General features: G+C 36.7%; 1 protein-coding gene across 8 annotated transcripts in view; it reads right to left on the bottom strand.

Moving 5' to 3' along the window:
- INPP4B (inositol polyphosphate-4-phosphatase type II B) overlaps positions 1–14,341 on the bottom strand; it is a 279,334-nt gene that overhangs the window by 73,847 nt on the left and 191,146 nt on the right. For all 8 annotated transcript variants that reach the window (XR_013774362.1, XM_079306680.1, XM_079306678.1 and 5 more), the window contains 3 exons: positions 9,160–9,290; positions 7,365–7,469; positions 2,194–2,302 (listed from right to left, as the gene is read on the bottom strand). Coding sequence is in view for 7 of the 8 variants with exons in the window: in XM_079306680.1 (XP_079162806.1) it covers positions 2,194–2,302; positions 7,365–7,469; positions 9,160–9,290 (345 nt within the window). In the remaining variant the exon portion in view is untranslated. The remainder of the gene's footprint in view (positions 1–2,193; positions 2,303–7,364; positions 7,470–9,159; positions 9,291–14,341) is intronic.

Here is a 14,341-nt window from a genome sequence, read left to right as displayed (position 1 = left end):
GGGACAGCAGGAAAGATGAATTTTGGAAGCTTCCTCCTTTCTGCTCTGAGGGAATTCACACACAAGTGACCATTTCCCCAGCTCTGGTAAGTGATTAGGTGAAAACTGCAGTGGACTCTTTTCAGTGCTCTAACTTGAGTTTGCAAGCCTGACTCAGGCTCTTTTTTTAAGAAAAGTCTGACAGGATAGTAACATAGCTACTCTAGCTATATCATCCTGAAGACAGACTTTTGCTTTTCCACGAGAACCCAGAAATACAAAGGAAACTGTCAGAATAAACTTCTTGTGCTCTGTCCTTAAAAACTGCCAAAACACAGGCGTTTCTGAGGGATGCAGGAAAATCTAAGCAGAAAGGCAAAAGTAAGGTGACATGCAGGTTCTTGAAATCAGCCTGAAATGCCTTGATAGAACCTGCACAAAGCTCTTAGCATCATCTCCTCTCCCCTGTTACCATCAGCTAAGAAACATGGGCATTGTCTATGATGCCTATGAGATATTGCAATGTGTGTCCTTCCAGGAAGATATCCTCTTCCCTAGAAGATGATGATATTCTCTTGTCTCCAATGGAGAGAAATCACAAAGAATAAGTTATTTCACAGCTATCCTCCATTTTGGGAAGTCACAGTCTGCCAGCACGGATAACCTGCAGGACTGAGCTAGTGAGAAATGGTTCTGAAAGCTGAGCACTGTGAGAACTGCAATGCTCCTTATATCATATGACTTTAAAGGATTATGTCTATTATATGATTTATACCTTGCAGCTCCAGTAATAAATTATTTTGATAAAAAACCCACAAGTCACTATTTCAACTACATTAATCAGATAGTAAAGGAGCAGATACTTTAAGAAATGTCTTCAGACATTTTCTTCAGCAGAAAGCATGTACTTTGTAGGCCTCCATATGATGGGAATAAGGCTGGCCCTACCAGTTTGCTGACAGCAGAATATTAACACAAAGTTCATTTTTGTATCTCACATGATCAATGATGCACATGCTTCATTGGCAGATTTCAGCATCAGAGATGATCAGGAAAATAAAAGATTTTTGAAGATTTAACAGAATTTTTATATAGTATAGGGCAAACAAGACCCCCTCAGTAATACATCTTTCAAAGCAACTAGGTCTGCTGGGTTTTGTTTGATTTTAATATTGATGCCAACTCCTATTCAACCTAGAAGTCAACAGCAGACTTATAGAATTCCCCTTTTATTATTTAAGATAGTGTATCCATGAAACTTTTTTGAGCATTGAATATAATGGAATTGATTTTCTGTGGACTGTCATGATAATTTAAATCCTTCCTGCATTCTTTGGAGTCCTGTAACACCTCACCTCACCATCAGTGGAAGCACTGAGCAATCACAGCTATGGGTGCTGCCAGTGACAGCTGTGCCTGCTTGAAAATCTTAACAGCTATAGCAACAAACAAACACAACCAAATCAGGAAAAAAATGTAACTAACACTTCTGGGCATGTTCAACAGTGAACAAAGAATTTGAGTTCCACAACAAACTGAAATCTTTATTTTCGATTAACCTTATTTTGGCTTTCTGAAGATAGATAGAGGTTTGTTTTTTCCAGAGTACTAAAAATACTTTTCTCTTAGCATACACCCAGGGCTGTCAGAAATCAAGTTGCTACCTTAAGCTACAGTTTCTGTACATTCCACTTAGCACAAAAACTGCCAACAAGGTGCCTCATTCTGAACATCAGGTTTTCAAGCACTGATATACCACAAGCTTCTTGAAATACAAAGGAAAAAAAAAAAAAAAATCACACTCTTAAATCATTAAGGTTGCAAATGACCTCCAAGATCATTGAGTCCACCTTTGACAGAACAACCACATCAACTAAACCATAGCACCGAGTGCCAAGTCCTGTCTTTTCTTGAAGAGTTCCAGGGATGATGACATCACCATTTCCCTGGGAAGCCTGCTCCAATGCACAACAACCCTTTCCATTTCCTGTGTTTATTCAAAACTAGTCTTAACACTAAAAGTAGACCATGCTTCAATTTTCAGCAAAGCAGAAAAACAAAGGAAATATTTTATGAATGCAATGTCCAATCCTACTAGATTTTAACCTTCCATTCATTCAGCAGGATAAACTCTTTTGCTCCTCAGTGAGCTCACAGCATTTTAATGCAACCTTAGCAGTATTTTCCAAGCTACCAGAAAGAAAGAATACTTACTTTCGTCTTTCGGCCTCAAATTTACTTAGCAGTTTCCGTAGACCACCGTTCTTAAATCCTTGGAAATGAGCTGCCGGGGCTCCCACAGTGATAACATCATACAGAGCATCTGGAATGGGAATAGAGAAACACAGACATTTGAATGCTCCTATTCCCAAGTCATGGCAGCACTGTGACATCTACTCTACAAAAAGTAAGGACAAGTCTATATCATTTCCAGGGAATAACTGATAATCCATGTCCCAAGAGCTAATCAATCTTTCCTTACAGCCACCTGCACACTTTAAAAAGTTCATCTGATTTATGACTACATCTAAATTATGTGCTGCAGTGTAGAACAATATTCCAGCTCTGCAGCTTACAAAGCTGCCAAGTAAATTGGCCCATTGTGTATTTCACTTTATTGCCCCTTTCATTATTTAACTTGTAGTTGTGTTGAGATGCACAAATTCAAGCATTTTAGAGTCAAAAGAGACCATCATGATGGAATAGCCTGACTGAATAATAGAGGATACAGAATTACAGCTAATGATTCTTGCATCAAGCTTATGTCTCTTGGCTGAGTGAAGGCATCTCTTTGTTTAGGCATCTAATTTTGATTTAAAGATTGCAAGTGACAATGAATTCACTGCATTCCCAGAGAAGTCAATCAGACTAGTAAAATCCTGATTTCTAGTTTGAATGTGTTTAGATCTAATGCTAATGTACTTCCAGATGTAATGGTGTTTGATGCTAAATTGGAGAACCCTGCTCTGACATAGATTAACTTTTTATATATGTTTATGAACTGAAAGTTTACTTTCTCAGCTGATAAGCTACCAGAATAGGAAAAAAAACCCATACTACTAAAATTCTTGCTGAGTAAACAAACTGTTGTCTCTTTCTGTGTATACCTAATGCCTTATTACATAGGGGATGAACTTTTCGTGTGGATATATGCTTACAGAACTGGAGGTGAAACATGAATTTTAAAAGAGCTTATGATTGATTGTCAATGCAGAGATGAAGCTTTAATTACATCCCACACCACAGTAATTATTTCTTCAAAGTTTAAATTTACATTTACACTAAGTACCTGTTTTGTACCTGAATTTACTGGAGGTAAAAACATACGGTTTAGAATGCCTAATTCTTAAAATGTATTTCTAAAGGGAACATTACAGGATGTTTTTGAGAAACTGTTTTATTCATCAAGGAAGTTTCCCATGTAAATTAAAATCTAGTCCTCTCCTAAAATAGAACTTTTATTGCATTCTGATGATAAATATCCCTAGAAGCAAGAACACTGTACAAATGATTCACAGTTAATGAACTATGCTTTACTTCCCAAGCTGAATCTCAGAACATATTTGCTCAAATTGATTTGAGCTCTAATGAGTTGGTGACTCTTCAATATCCACTTAAAAGGAGAAGTGACATAATTTCATTAGCCTAAGGTGAGTTTCAAGATTCTTAAATAGCCCATTCTTTCAGGTCTTAATACAGACTTATCCATAATACATATTCTTCAGCTATTAGAGCTCCATTGGTACTTGATAATAAGGAGTTCTATTGCTTAAAATCAAGATAAGAGATTAACTCATCAGGATTCTGAATATGTTTAGAGATAACTCATGAAATGACAGGAAAACATTTAAAAGACTAAACTCTGGTTCTGCTTGTTTTAAAAATACACATGTCCCTGTTTATATAGTTACTTTGGGAGAGGGGGTGATTTATCCAGAAGGGAGCCTTTATCCAGCCTGTGGTCTCTTCTCAGCATGGTTGAGGAGCAGCTGTCTGAGACAAAAACACACCCAGCACAGCTGAGCCTCACACAACCTTCATGGGGGAGAGAGGATGGCCAAGGATGAGGAGCAAGCATCCACTCCTGGTGATGGGCACAGGGGGATCTCACTCCCACTTCCCAGAGCTCAGTGCAGCAGAGAGTGCTGCAAGGCTTGGGAGGAATGCCTTGTGATGTGCTCTACTTACACACCAGTGGAGCTCCTTGGGAAGGATGTTGTCCTGGTTTGAAGGACAGGTGTCTGCCATTAAAGGCAGAAGCTTCTCTTTCAAATGGAGAATGCAAAAATTCTTTCCTCCAAATTATTATTATAATTTTCAAATGAAGGGGCTCTTAGGCTCTTAGATATGGGGATTAGGAATAACAGTTCTTTACCAGGAAAATTAAAATAGAAATACAGTATTACAAAGAACAATCCCAGCCCTGCCAGAGTCAGAATCCAAGCAGACACCCATCAGTCAGTCAGGGTGTTGGCACAGTCCCATTAAATGGTGGCTGCATCCTCCTGCAGTGGCAGATGTGGTTCAATTGAAGCAGTGCTCCTGGAGAAGAGTGCAGGGTTTTTTTGAAGGTTTAGGGATGATGTGGAAAAGGTTCAGTTTTCCTTTGTAATCCAGTGGAAAGACAGTATCTTGTTGTCTAAAATTTCAGGTTTTTATCTAGGTAGGAAAGACTTGGCTTTTCTCCTTGACTGGACCATCTCCCAATGGGATGATGCAATTTTATCAGTCATACAGTGGGACTTAATGGCTCATCAGCAGATATTTTCTTGGAGGGAGGATGGGTTGTGGAAAATATAAAGATGATTGCCTGACCCTGTCCCAAAGGTGGCCCATTAGTAGATGATTTGTGCCACAGAAACAAGGAATCAGTACCCCACTGGGCTTCAACAGATGGTGATAGAATACACATTTTTGGCCACATCAACTCAACACAGATGTGCAGTGTCAGCATCAGAGCACTGCTACAGGAGTGCTCCAGTAACTCATAACCATCAGGCAGGAGCAGGTTACCCCTCTGCAGTGAAGACAGAGCTTAAACTGCAGCAGAGCTCCACAGGAGCTGTATCTTGTTGTCAAGAACAGCTCAATCCCAATTTTGAGACAACCTGCCTGCCTCTACAGGAGGCAGTCAATGTCTCAAACTGGCCAGATGCAAAACAAAAATCAGATCACCGAATCTATTTAAAACAAGCATATATTGTAAACAGGAACAAAAGCAAAGCTATGTCAATATATAGATTAAAGCTCTCTAGTATGATGAACAGAGCACAATGTGGTGTTTATCAAAAGGATAGGAATACCATTGACCCATAGGAAAATACTATTTTTCTCAAAGCTATTCCTACTGAAAGTTTAAGCACACTTTCTCTTCCATGTCAGTACCCAATAAAAACCCAAATCAAAGTTCAAGAAAAGTAAACCATGTTGTTATACATGTCAAACACAAAAAAAACCCCAATGTCTATATACAATAGATAGGATTAAAACCTATCATGCATTCCCAAAACTAAGACATCCAATAGTGTCAGGGTTAATGACAGCTCTGTGCATCATTAGCTGGTTTAAATGCCACCTCTACGAATTTTTATTCTCCCTCTTCCAATGTCAATCTTCTGATTATATTCCAGGTGCCCTTTGATACATGCCAAGCAAAGCATGAGTTGAGAAAGACCAACTTAATATTGAAGTGCTGCCTAGTCCAGATTGATTAGCAATTGCTAGAAACTGTTCAGACTATATATATCTAATACAAGGCACAGTGAATATTAGTTAAGTAAAAGAGGAAGAGTTTTATAATTTAAAGATCCATATTTAGAAGACAACTAGAATAATTTTAACATTTATCTTTTTCTGTACCTTTTTTGATTATGGATTAACCATGTGCCCGAAGCAAAATGGTTTTGGAGAAGAAAGGGGAAAAGTAAAAAAACCAAAACAAAGCTCCAGTACTGTAAAAGTCATGGGTGCTTAAGTAAATCACATATTTCATCCCACTTTTTATTTAGCAAATAGACATACACTGTTCTGTTCACAAAGGGGTTTTCCTGAAAAGATATAATATTAAGCTTATGGCCACCATTACAAACTTAAAAATGCTTTTGAGTTAATTAATCAACTTCAAAATATTAAATTAAAATCTCTGCTGTCTCATTATCTCACTATAAATCCCCATCTTGTTGAAATGTTTGGCGGCACAGTTTTTTAGTAAAAGAAATGGCAAAAAGATTGAACCAACCAGTACCTAACAGATAATTGGAAGTCCCTGTGTTCCAACTTAGAGGTGGATGAACATCAGCCTCACACAGTACAAAAACCAGAGTTTAAGCACTGTTCGTACTTACTGTTTTGCAATCTTAGATGCAGAGGGTATTAATAAGGCAAAAACTTTACAGAATGCAATTTCTGTCTTTGTAGTGACAGCAAACTTAACAGATCTCAATTTATCAACAAATTATTTCCTTGGACATTATTTGGTCATATATATATATATTAGTATAATCTTTCATCTGTAAAGGAAGCTGCTAACATCATATGCAAGCAGCAACAACTGAATTCTGTGTTAAAAAGAAACACAGATTATATTAGAGGAAGCTATTGCCCTTTCCAGATGTTGGAAGTTTGCAGCATTTTCAGCATAATCAGTGAGGTATTTTCACTTATTACTCAGAGAATGCTTACATGGGGTAGGTGGGCATGACAGAATAGCACTGCATAAGCTGATTTAGAACCAGAATCAGTTTTAGGCTCTTTACAACTTCCTAAAAAATAGGATAATTTAAGTTTAGAAGTAATACTGTCCTTTATGGAACCATGTAACTCCCATCAGCTGGGCTGATGAGCTCATCCCAGCAATCTCTGGGAGGAAAAGTACTGGACTGTGTTCTATCACTATCTCTGGTGGCAAGCTGGTGGGGAGCTGGAAGAAAAGCCACCTGGAAACAGGAGTATGGAGTCTGGCTTTTACAGCATTATGGATCACAATGGAAAATTAAGTGGGTGCTCAAGAAGGATGTGAGCATTGTGCAGTGTCACTACAAATCACAACAGTATTGGTTCTGCACTGCTACAATAAAATATCCTTAATCATGCATATGTGACCAATACATTTCAGTGAGTATATATTCTGATTTAATTATTTGCTTGAAGTGTCATAGGAACAAAATGAGCACATCTCTGCAATCTAATTTTATAAAGGAACTTAGAACAAATTCACTTAACCACGCCTTAGTTTTCCAAGATTTGCAGTAAATGCCCATGACTTGTGGCATCAGAAGATGAGGCAGAGAAATTCCTTGCACAGCTTGAACTCTGGACCTGATTTCTAAATTTCAGTGTAACTGTATTTCAAAGCATACTTTATCATACTTGGGGAATTTCTTTACCTTTCAATCGAGGACTATGCACATGCATTCTTTGCAGATGAAGATTTATTGGGATGAATTCTAGTGTTTTTTCTCCTTTGCTACAGCTTGACTTAAAGGAAGAACCTGAAAAACAAAAGTTTAAAGAGTCATTGTCTTAAGCACCTAGATGTTTTTGTACTCCTTTTAAAATGAGGATGATACTTGTGTGTCAGAAGTCATCTTAAATTAAGTTTAATGTGTAATTGTATATTAAGAGATGAAAGGTTCACTGCGTCTCAGCATGCATACACACTGGAAACAACAAACCAGCTTTTAATTCACAGAACAATCCAATTTTTTTATTCTAGGAGATAGATACCTTTCCCTGTTGTCTGAAATCAGTCTGCAGTCTGCTGGAGAAAATGTAGCAGTTGATGTTGATTATGTTTATTCTGTGCTAAAACCACAAGGGTACAGGGCTATGATGGCACTGCATTTTTCCAAGTAACATTTTTTTTCTTCAAAGAAAAGTATTATATTGAATAGGCTATGCATTTTTCCTAAAAAGCTCAAATAAAGCAACACAAACTATCTTAAGGAAAGCTATAGATTAGTTCACAGGAGGCATGATGCCTTGGAAAAACAAACAAAAAAAAAAGTATGACTGCATATTTCAAAAGTATGAGATTATGAGTAGTTTTGTGGAGTGTAAAGGAATATAATTAAAGTCTGACAGCAAAAAAATGAAGAAATTTGAGACAAATCTGTATAAAATCAAAGGGTGAAGACTAGGAAAGAGAGGTGGTCTTGTCTTCTAACACAGTAAGCCCAACATTTATCAAAGCCACTTTTTCAACACCTTATCGTTTTGCCAACTATTAATCATTAAAACTAAAATTCCTCTCATTCAGATAGAATTTTAAATTCTGTCAGGATTCAACCTTTTTTTGAAATAAACACACAAAAAGGTAAAGGAAATATTTTAAATTGTTTTTGCTTAGTCAAGACTTGCTAGTGTTTATCTGTTGAAACAGATGTTGAAAAATAGTGCAGGGAAGGAGACTACAAGTAATTTGGAAAGAGAACAGAAAGGGGGCAGATTATTTCTGAGAATTCAGCTGAGACCAAGTTCAAAGCTTAAGGAATGATAACTGGACCTGAGACAAGGAAATACTGAACAAGAGGAGCATAAGATGACAGCAGATGAAAAGGACAGGTGAGAGAAGAATAGGAGGGAGAAGAGCCTGCTCTCAGGAGTACACTTCTCCTGTGCAGGGGCACAAGACATGCAGCATTGCTGAGTTGTGTTTTTCCTTTTTTCAGGGGAGACCTGTGAAGTATCCCTTGCCACCCAGTGCCAGAAAATTGCTGGATAAGGACCACACAGCTGCTATCAGTTACTGAATTTGCTCAGGTGTGAAATCCATGCAGTGGAATTAACACCTCAATCTGCATTTACCAACAGCATCCATACCATTAAATTAAGTATGCTCTTTAAGTAACTTGGCGAGTTTTATTTAAGAACTAAAAACCACAAAATTAAATTCCCTCAATTAAAACAGTTCTTCTTATTATTGCTGCAAGATCAGTCTCTTCAAAGTTAGGATCTAGCAGAATATAGATGCAACTTTCATCAGACATCCACCTGAAGAACAACTGCAAAATGAGCTTCAATAATGTATCACCAAGGTCCCTTCCAATCCAAACCATTCTATGACTCTACAACTTTTACATGTTTTATTCCTGAATATACCAGTATTTCATGGCTACCAATCTAGTAAATCCTTAAAAGTCCCAGAAAGGAGGCTACTTCTATAAAATCAGGGATTCCTACCTGTGTGCTTCCCAAGCTCTGTGAGAGTGTCCTGGTACATGCTCAACATCTGATCACAGTGAGCAATTACACTTTTGCGCATGTTGTCCCAGTGAGGAGCAAGCTCTCCCAGGTCTTTAAGGTCCTGATTCCTGCACCAAAAGGCAAAAAGAGAAGGCACTAATTAATGCCTTAATCCAATAGGATTCATCCAAATTAACCTTAAACAAAGTTTGTTACAAAACATCAGGAAAATTTCCTAATTGAAACAAAATCTGTTTTTAGATGGCTTGTAAGGTCTGCTTTTCATTTCTGTTTCACAAGTACACAATAAAGAATGTCAATAGATAATGCAGTAATTTTTGTGTTCAAAACTCATCTGGTATAAATGCAGTAACCTTCAAGATGAAATACTATTTCTTTTATGGAGGAAAGAAGGCTTCCAGACTCCAGAGAGCTGTTCTTCGAGCAAGCGACTTTTTGTGAAGAAGAATGAAATACCATTGGAAAGAACACAAAAGTTTGCTTTTCCCCCAAAACTTTCAATATAGCTGTTTTGGATACTTTCATACACACTTCATAAATACATTTCTAGCAGTGTTTCTATAAAAGCCAGGTCAACCAACACACCAGCCCTCACCATATTTGTTCAGCATTTAAAATAAAACCTACACACACACAATACCCCAACACTAGTCCCCTAAAATGTAATGTCCAACTTTACAGTGTTCAGCAGTGCTATGGTAACCAAACATGCCACTGGAAATCCAAAAGGAAATCCTGTAATAAAATATCAGTTTTCCTGTACACTCTTGAGAGCTAAACAGAGTTAAACAGAGATCATTTGAATTTCCTACACAAACAAGCTTAGTACCCTGGGCTTTCTGTTTGGTTTTCCTTCATGCAAAGGAAGTTTCTCCTGTATCTATCCTAAAGCCATTTTGTGGAACCTGCTTTTAAGGAAAATGAAAGATCTTGAGTCAGTCTTCAAACATCTGGAATTGTGCAGGAGAAAATGCAACACAACCAGTTTTTCTCATTTTCCTCACAGCATCAAGAAGAGTATTTCACTGCAATTCTTGGAAGTCTCCAAAAGGCTTCTGGAGGACAGCTCTTGCTTACAGAAAAACTATGGAAGAAAAAGGAAAAATGAGGGAGAAGGGGTGGAAAGATGGAGGAAAAGACCAGTGAGCCTGCAGCACAGGAACACAGAGTTCACTTAATGTAAGCTGCAGATCTGACTATTAGTCAAAAAATCTTAACATTATTTCTTAAACAGAACAGCCACACACTGGCACAGTGATGTTTTCCCCATCACTAGTAGCTTTGCATTAGTGTGAACAATGTTAGAATAAGCTCCATAGGCATAACTGCTCCTGGTGCAGATGACAATCAAAACCAAACAGATTGCACTGGAAGCAGAATTAGAATATTTCATTCACACACATCCTTGAAAATATCAACATGGACACAAAGATTACAACACATGAAGTTGTTGAGAGTTTATGTTAATGACATGATTACTTTTTGCCATTTAATTGCTCCTGTAGCTGAACCAATTTAACTTTCCTCCATCAATACAAGCAGCAACAATCTGCCAGGAAAGGATAAACCCAACATTCTCAATGACCATTTTCCTTGCCAGTTTTTAGTAGATTAACATGAGGTGTCTCTTTAACTTAAAATCTTAGTGCTTCCTTTCAGAAAAGTGTGTAAAATTTTTCAGGGCATGCAATTTTGTTTATATACAGTGATAATATTTTGGCCCTTAATATTTATGGTGTCTGATTAAATAGTTTTAGCAACAATATTTGGACCTGGCTGGCCTCCAAAACTTTACTACTCATTCTATATAGGAGTATAGTATTCTATCCAAGAACTATACCCCTGCCTCTATCCAAGCTCATGCCTGGAGCTGTTGGTCTCCAGCTGAAGTTAAACAACAGCAGGAATAGAAACCTTTCATCTCAGACTAAAACATCCAAGCAATCCCAAAGACTTATTTAACTGGCTGACTATGAGTTAACTCCACTGACACCAATAGCAATGGGAAGGGGAAACTCAAATCCCTCAATATTAATTTTAATAGGTTCTCAAGAAATATCAAATTCATTTTCTGATTTTTTAAAATTTAAAAATACAATAAAATACAAAAACAGACAACAGGATTATATGACAGACATTTCCTCAGAAAATAGCCGTGTTGCACACTTTATATCTTTATTATTTTTTCTAATGGAATTATAGAAGACTGAGGATTTTAATAGGATTTATGTCTTGTGGTTTATTTACAGTTTGTCATTGCTGTTGTTGACTCAATATACAGTTCTGAGTTATGGATGAATAAAGAGTTGTCTTTTCTATATCTGAACTCCATCAACAATACTCCATACTAGCAAGCTTTATCATTATTACATAAAAAGGCCTTTCCAAAAGTAAACAAAGTGGAAAAAACATACTATTTTTCAGCCTTGGAAGTTTACAGTTGATACTAATACTCATAATTTTAAAAAATTTAATAATATTTTAATACTTTTATGATAACTTATTTCACTGAATAACTTGACCAGTAATTTAAGCAGTAATTGTGTCAAACAACAGTTGTGCTGTAAAAAATTAATCTTTATAATGGATATTGGTTCTACAGAGGGCAAATCACTTACTGATCCAACTTTTCAACGCATCTGTGGAACTTTGAATAGCTTGTCAAGTGAACAGGAAACTTAGAGCAAACTCTGTGTTGTTAAAATAGAGCTGTTTATCATCTTATCCCCTCACTCCAAATCTTTCCAAGTCTTTTCCAGATGATTGCTCTCATCACTGTGACAAATTTTGTCCTCTGCATCAACTTAAGCTCATCTTAGAGAATGAAATCCAAGCTTTGTCTAGAGCTGTTTGTCTTGGGCTTGCTGTTAACTCCTCAAACTGCCTCCTGCACAGTCTTTTCTGTCCCTGCCCAATGGAAACTCCACCCAAGAACATGTCTGAGCTTCCAGTGTCTCCTGCCTTCATTAATCAGCTGCATTCCTTGGTGTAAAATCTTCTCCCCTTTGTATCTAACCAGAATGTGGATTTAAACACTCTGTCCCATTCCTCATTCTCCACCTTAAATATTGGCCAATTAGCCAATAATTAAGTCTGGTTTAGTTACATTCTGGTTTTCACATGCATTCTTTCCTAATTATGTTCCAAGAAGTCCATTATCAAGAAATGGCTGGGAACCCAGCCAGATGAAGGCTCAGATGAATATTCTATCTTTGATTTACCAACCCATACTTTTTTATTTATATAAGAGCATCTTAGGTGCATGATTACAGTAAACCACTGAAAGCACCTGAAAGAGGTACAAATGAATTTCCTGTATGATTCATATTGGTAATTTCTACTTAAAGAGCTCCTGCTTTGTGCCATGCACTCTAATGACAGCAGTAACAAAGATTTGCTCATCACTTTGGATACAACAACTTAGAAGTCTGAAGCAGGCATATTCAAAATACAACCCCCTGATTTCTGTAGGGAGCACTTTGAATGACTAGTATGCTGCAAAATTATTTGGAGGAAGTCCCAGTATTGAAATCATGTTTATAATGAGGTTGTTTCTGCAAATCTACCACTGACAGCCCAGACACTATTGTGGACTGCACAGTGAAAACCTGTGGACAGTGACAATAAACCAAAATAATGCACAACATCACCAAGATGTTAAGATGAGCAAGAGGAGTGAAAAGGGGGCAATCCCTCAAAGAACTTTCTTGGGTGTGATTACTCTGTCTGAGAAAAGCAGAAATTGCCACTTGCATCATTAAGGACACAGCACAAATCCTGACAAATTGAAAGATGAAGTTGAAAAGATCAGTGCAATTAAAAGGAGTTAGCTAAGAGAATATATGATAAAAGCACATATACCAAAAATGCTGTATGAAGACCAAGAAGCAAATTTTTACACATACAGCTTCAGAAATCCAGTGATGTGATTCCTAGTGAAGGAAACATGACAAATTCAAAACCTAAAAAATGAAGTGATTTTGGCCTCCACCAAGCAAAATTGGCTTCTGAAATCTACTTCTGCAAAACATCAAAAGCAAAGAGCTTAGAATGATTCAAAACAAGATGAGACATTTCTGCAGATTATATTTGCAAAACTTATATAATATTATAACAGCATAAAAATTCTGAATATTTATCAAACAGGAGCTTTGGAGTAAATACACACCACAAGCTTTGGGATAAGACTCAATCACTCATAAGTAAAGGAAGTTTAGAATATTCTTTCTAAGGAAAGGAGCACAAGAATTATTTTTCCTAACAAAGTTCACTTTAAAATGTATGGATAACCATTTCATCCTTTTTTTTTTTAAATTGAAGCAGATAAAATTACTCTCATTTTTCTTTGCTACAAGATATGTTTCTGTGATATATAGGCAATAAACTCCAGACAAGCAATATAACATTCCCTACAGAAATAAAATAATCATAGTTTTTTCACTCTATTGTTGCCAAAGCAGGCAAACAATGATTAAGAAGGAGTTAATCCTGTCTGGAGAAGCAAACAAAAAAACCCCAAGCAAACAAACAAACAAAAAAAAAAAACCAAAAAAACCAAAAAAAACAAAGCAAGCATATTTTTCTTCCTTTACCATTCATTTTCTTTTAGAATCTCTTGCAAACAGTTGGCCTTTTTGTCTTCAAGAAATTCAGATTTTGGCAAGCCTGACCTGACAGGCAACTAAAAACATTGATGTAGGGTGTGCTTACCTTTTGCAATGCCCTGAACAGCTGTTTAGAAATAAACAAAGCAAACAAAACAGACAAAAACATCCTACCAGGACTGCATGAACAAACTACATACCCCAAAAAAGGTTTAAAAAACATTAAAAAATATTTTAAAGCCCTTTTTCCTATATCTATGATGAGAATACATTGGGGTTTGCAAAGCCATAAGAATTTTGTACTGTTTTTAAGAGCTAAAAATTTTAAGTTCCTTTTTAATTTCTATCCACAATCATCCCCTTTCTATTATACAAAAGTGTAGACAATATTTAAGCTAAATATTTAAGCTAAATTAAATCATTTCTCCCTTCCTGCCTTAAGACCATTTCCTTTCTATTCCTTCCTGCCTTAAATTCTTTCCCTGCTAAACTCTCTCCTTTCCTTGGATATATTAATACTTGGATTTATCTTTCAAAACCTCAACATCTTCAAA

The sequence above is a fragment of the Erithacus rubecula genome (assembly GCF_903797595.1).
Source record: "Erithacus rubecula genome assembly, chromosome: 5".
In the NCBI taxonomy this organism is placed as follows: domain Eukaryota; kingdom Metazoa; phylum Chordata; class Aves; order Passeriformes; family Muscicapidae; genus Erithacus; species Erithacus rubecula.
Note: the sequence above shows the minus strand (reverse complement) of the source record. Positions and strands in the feature narration are given on the sequence as shown.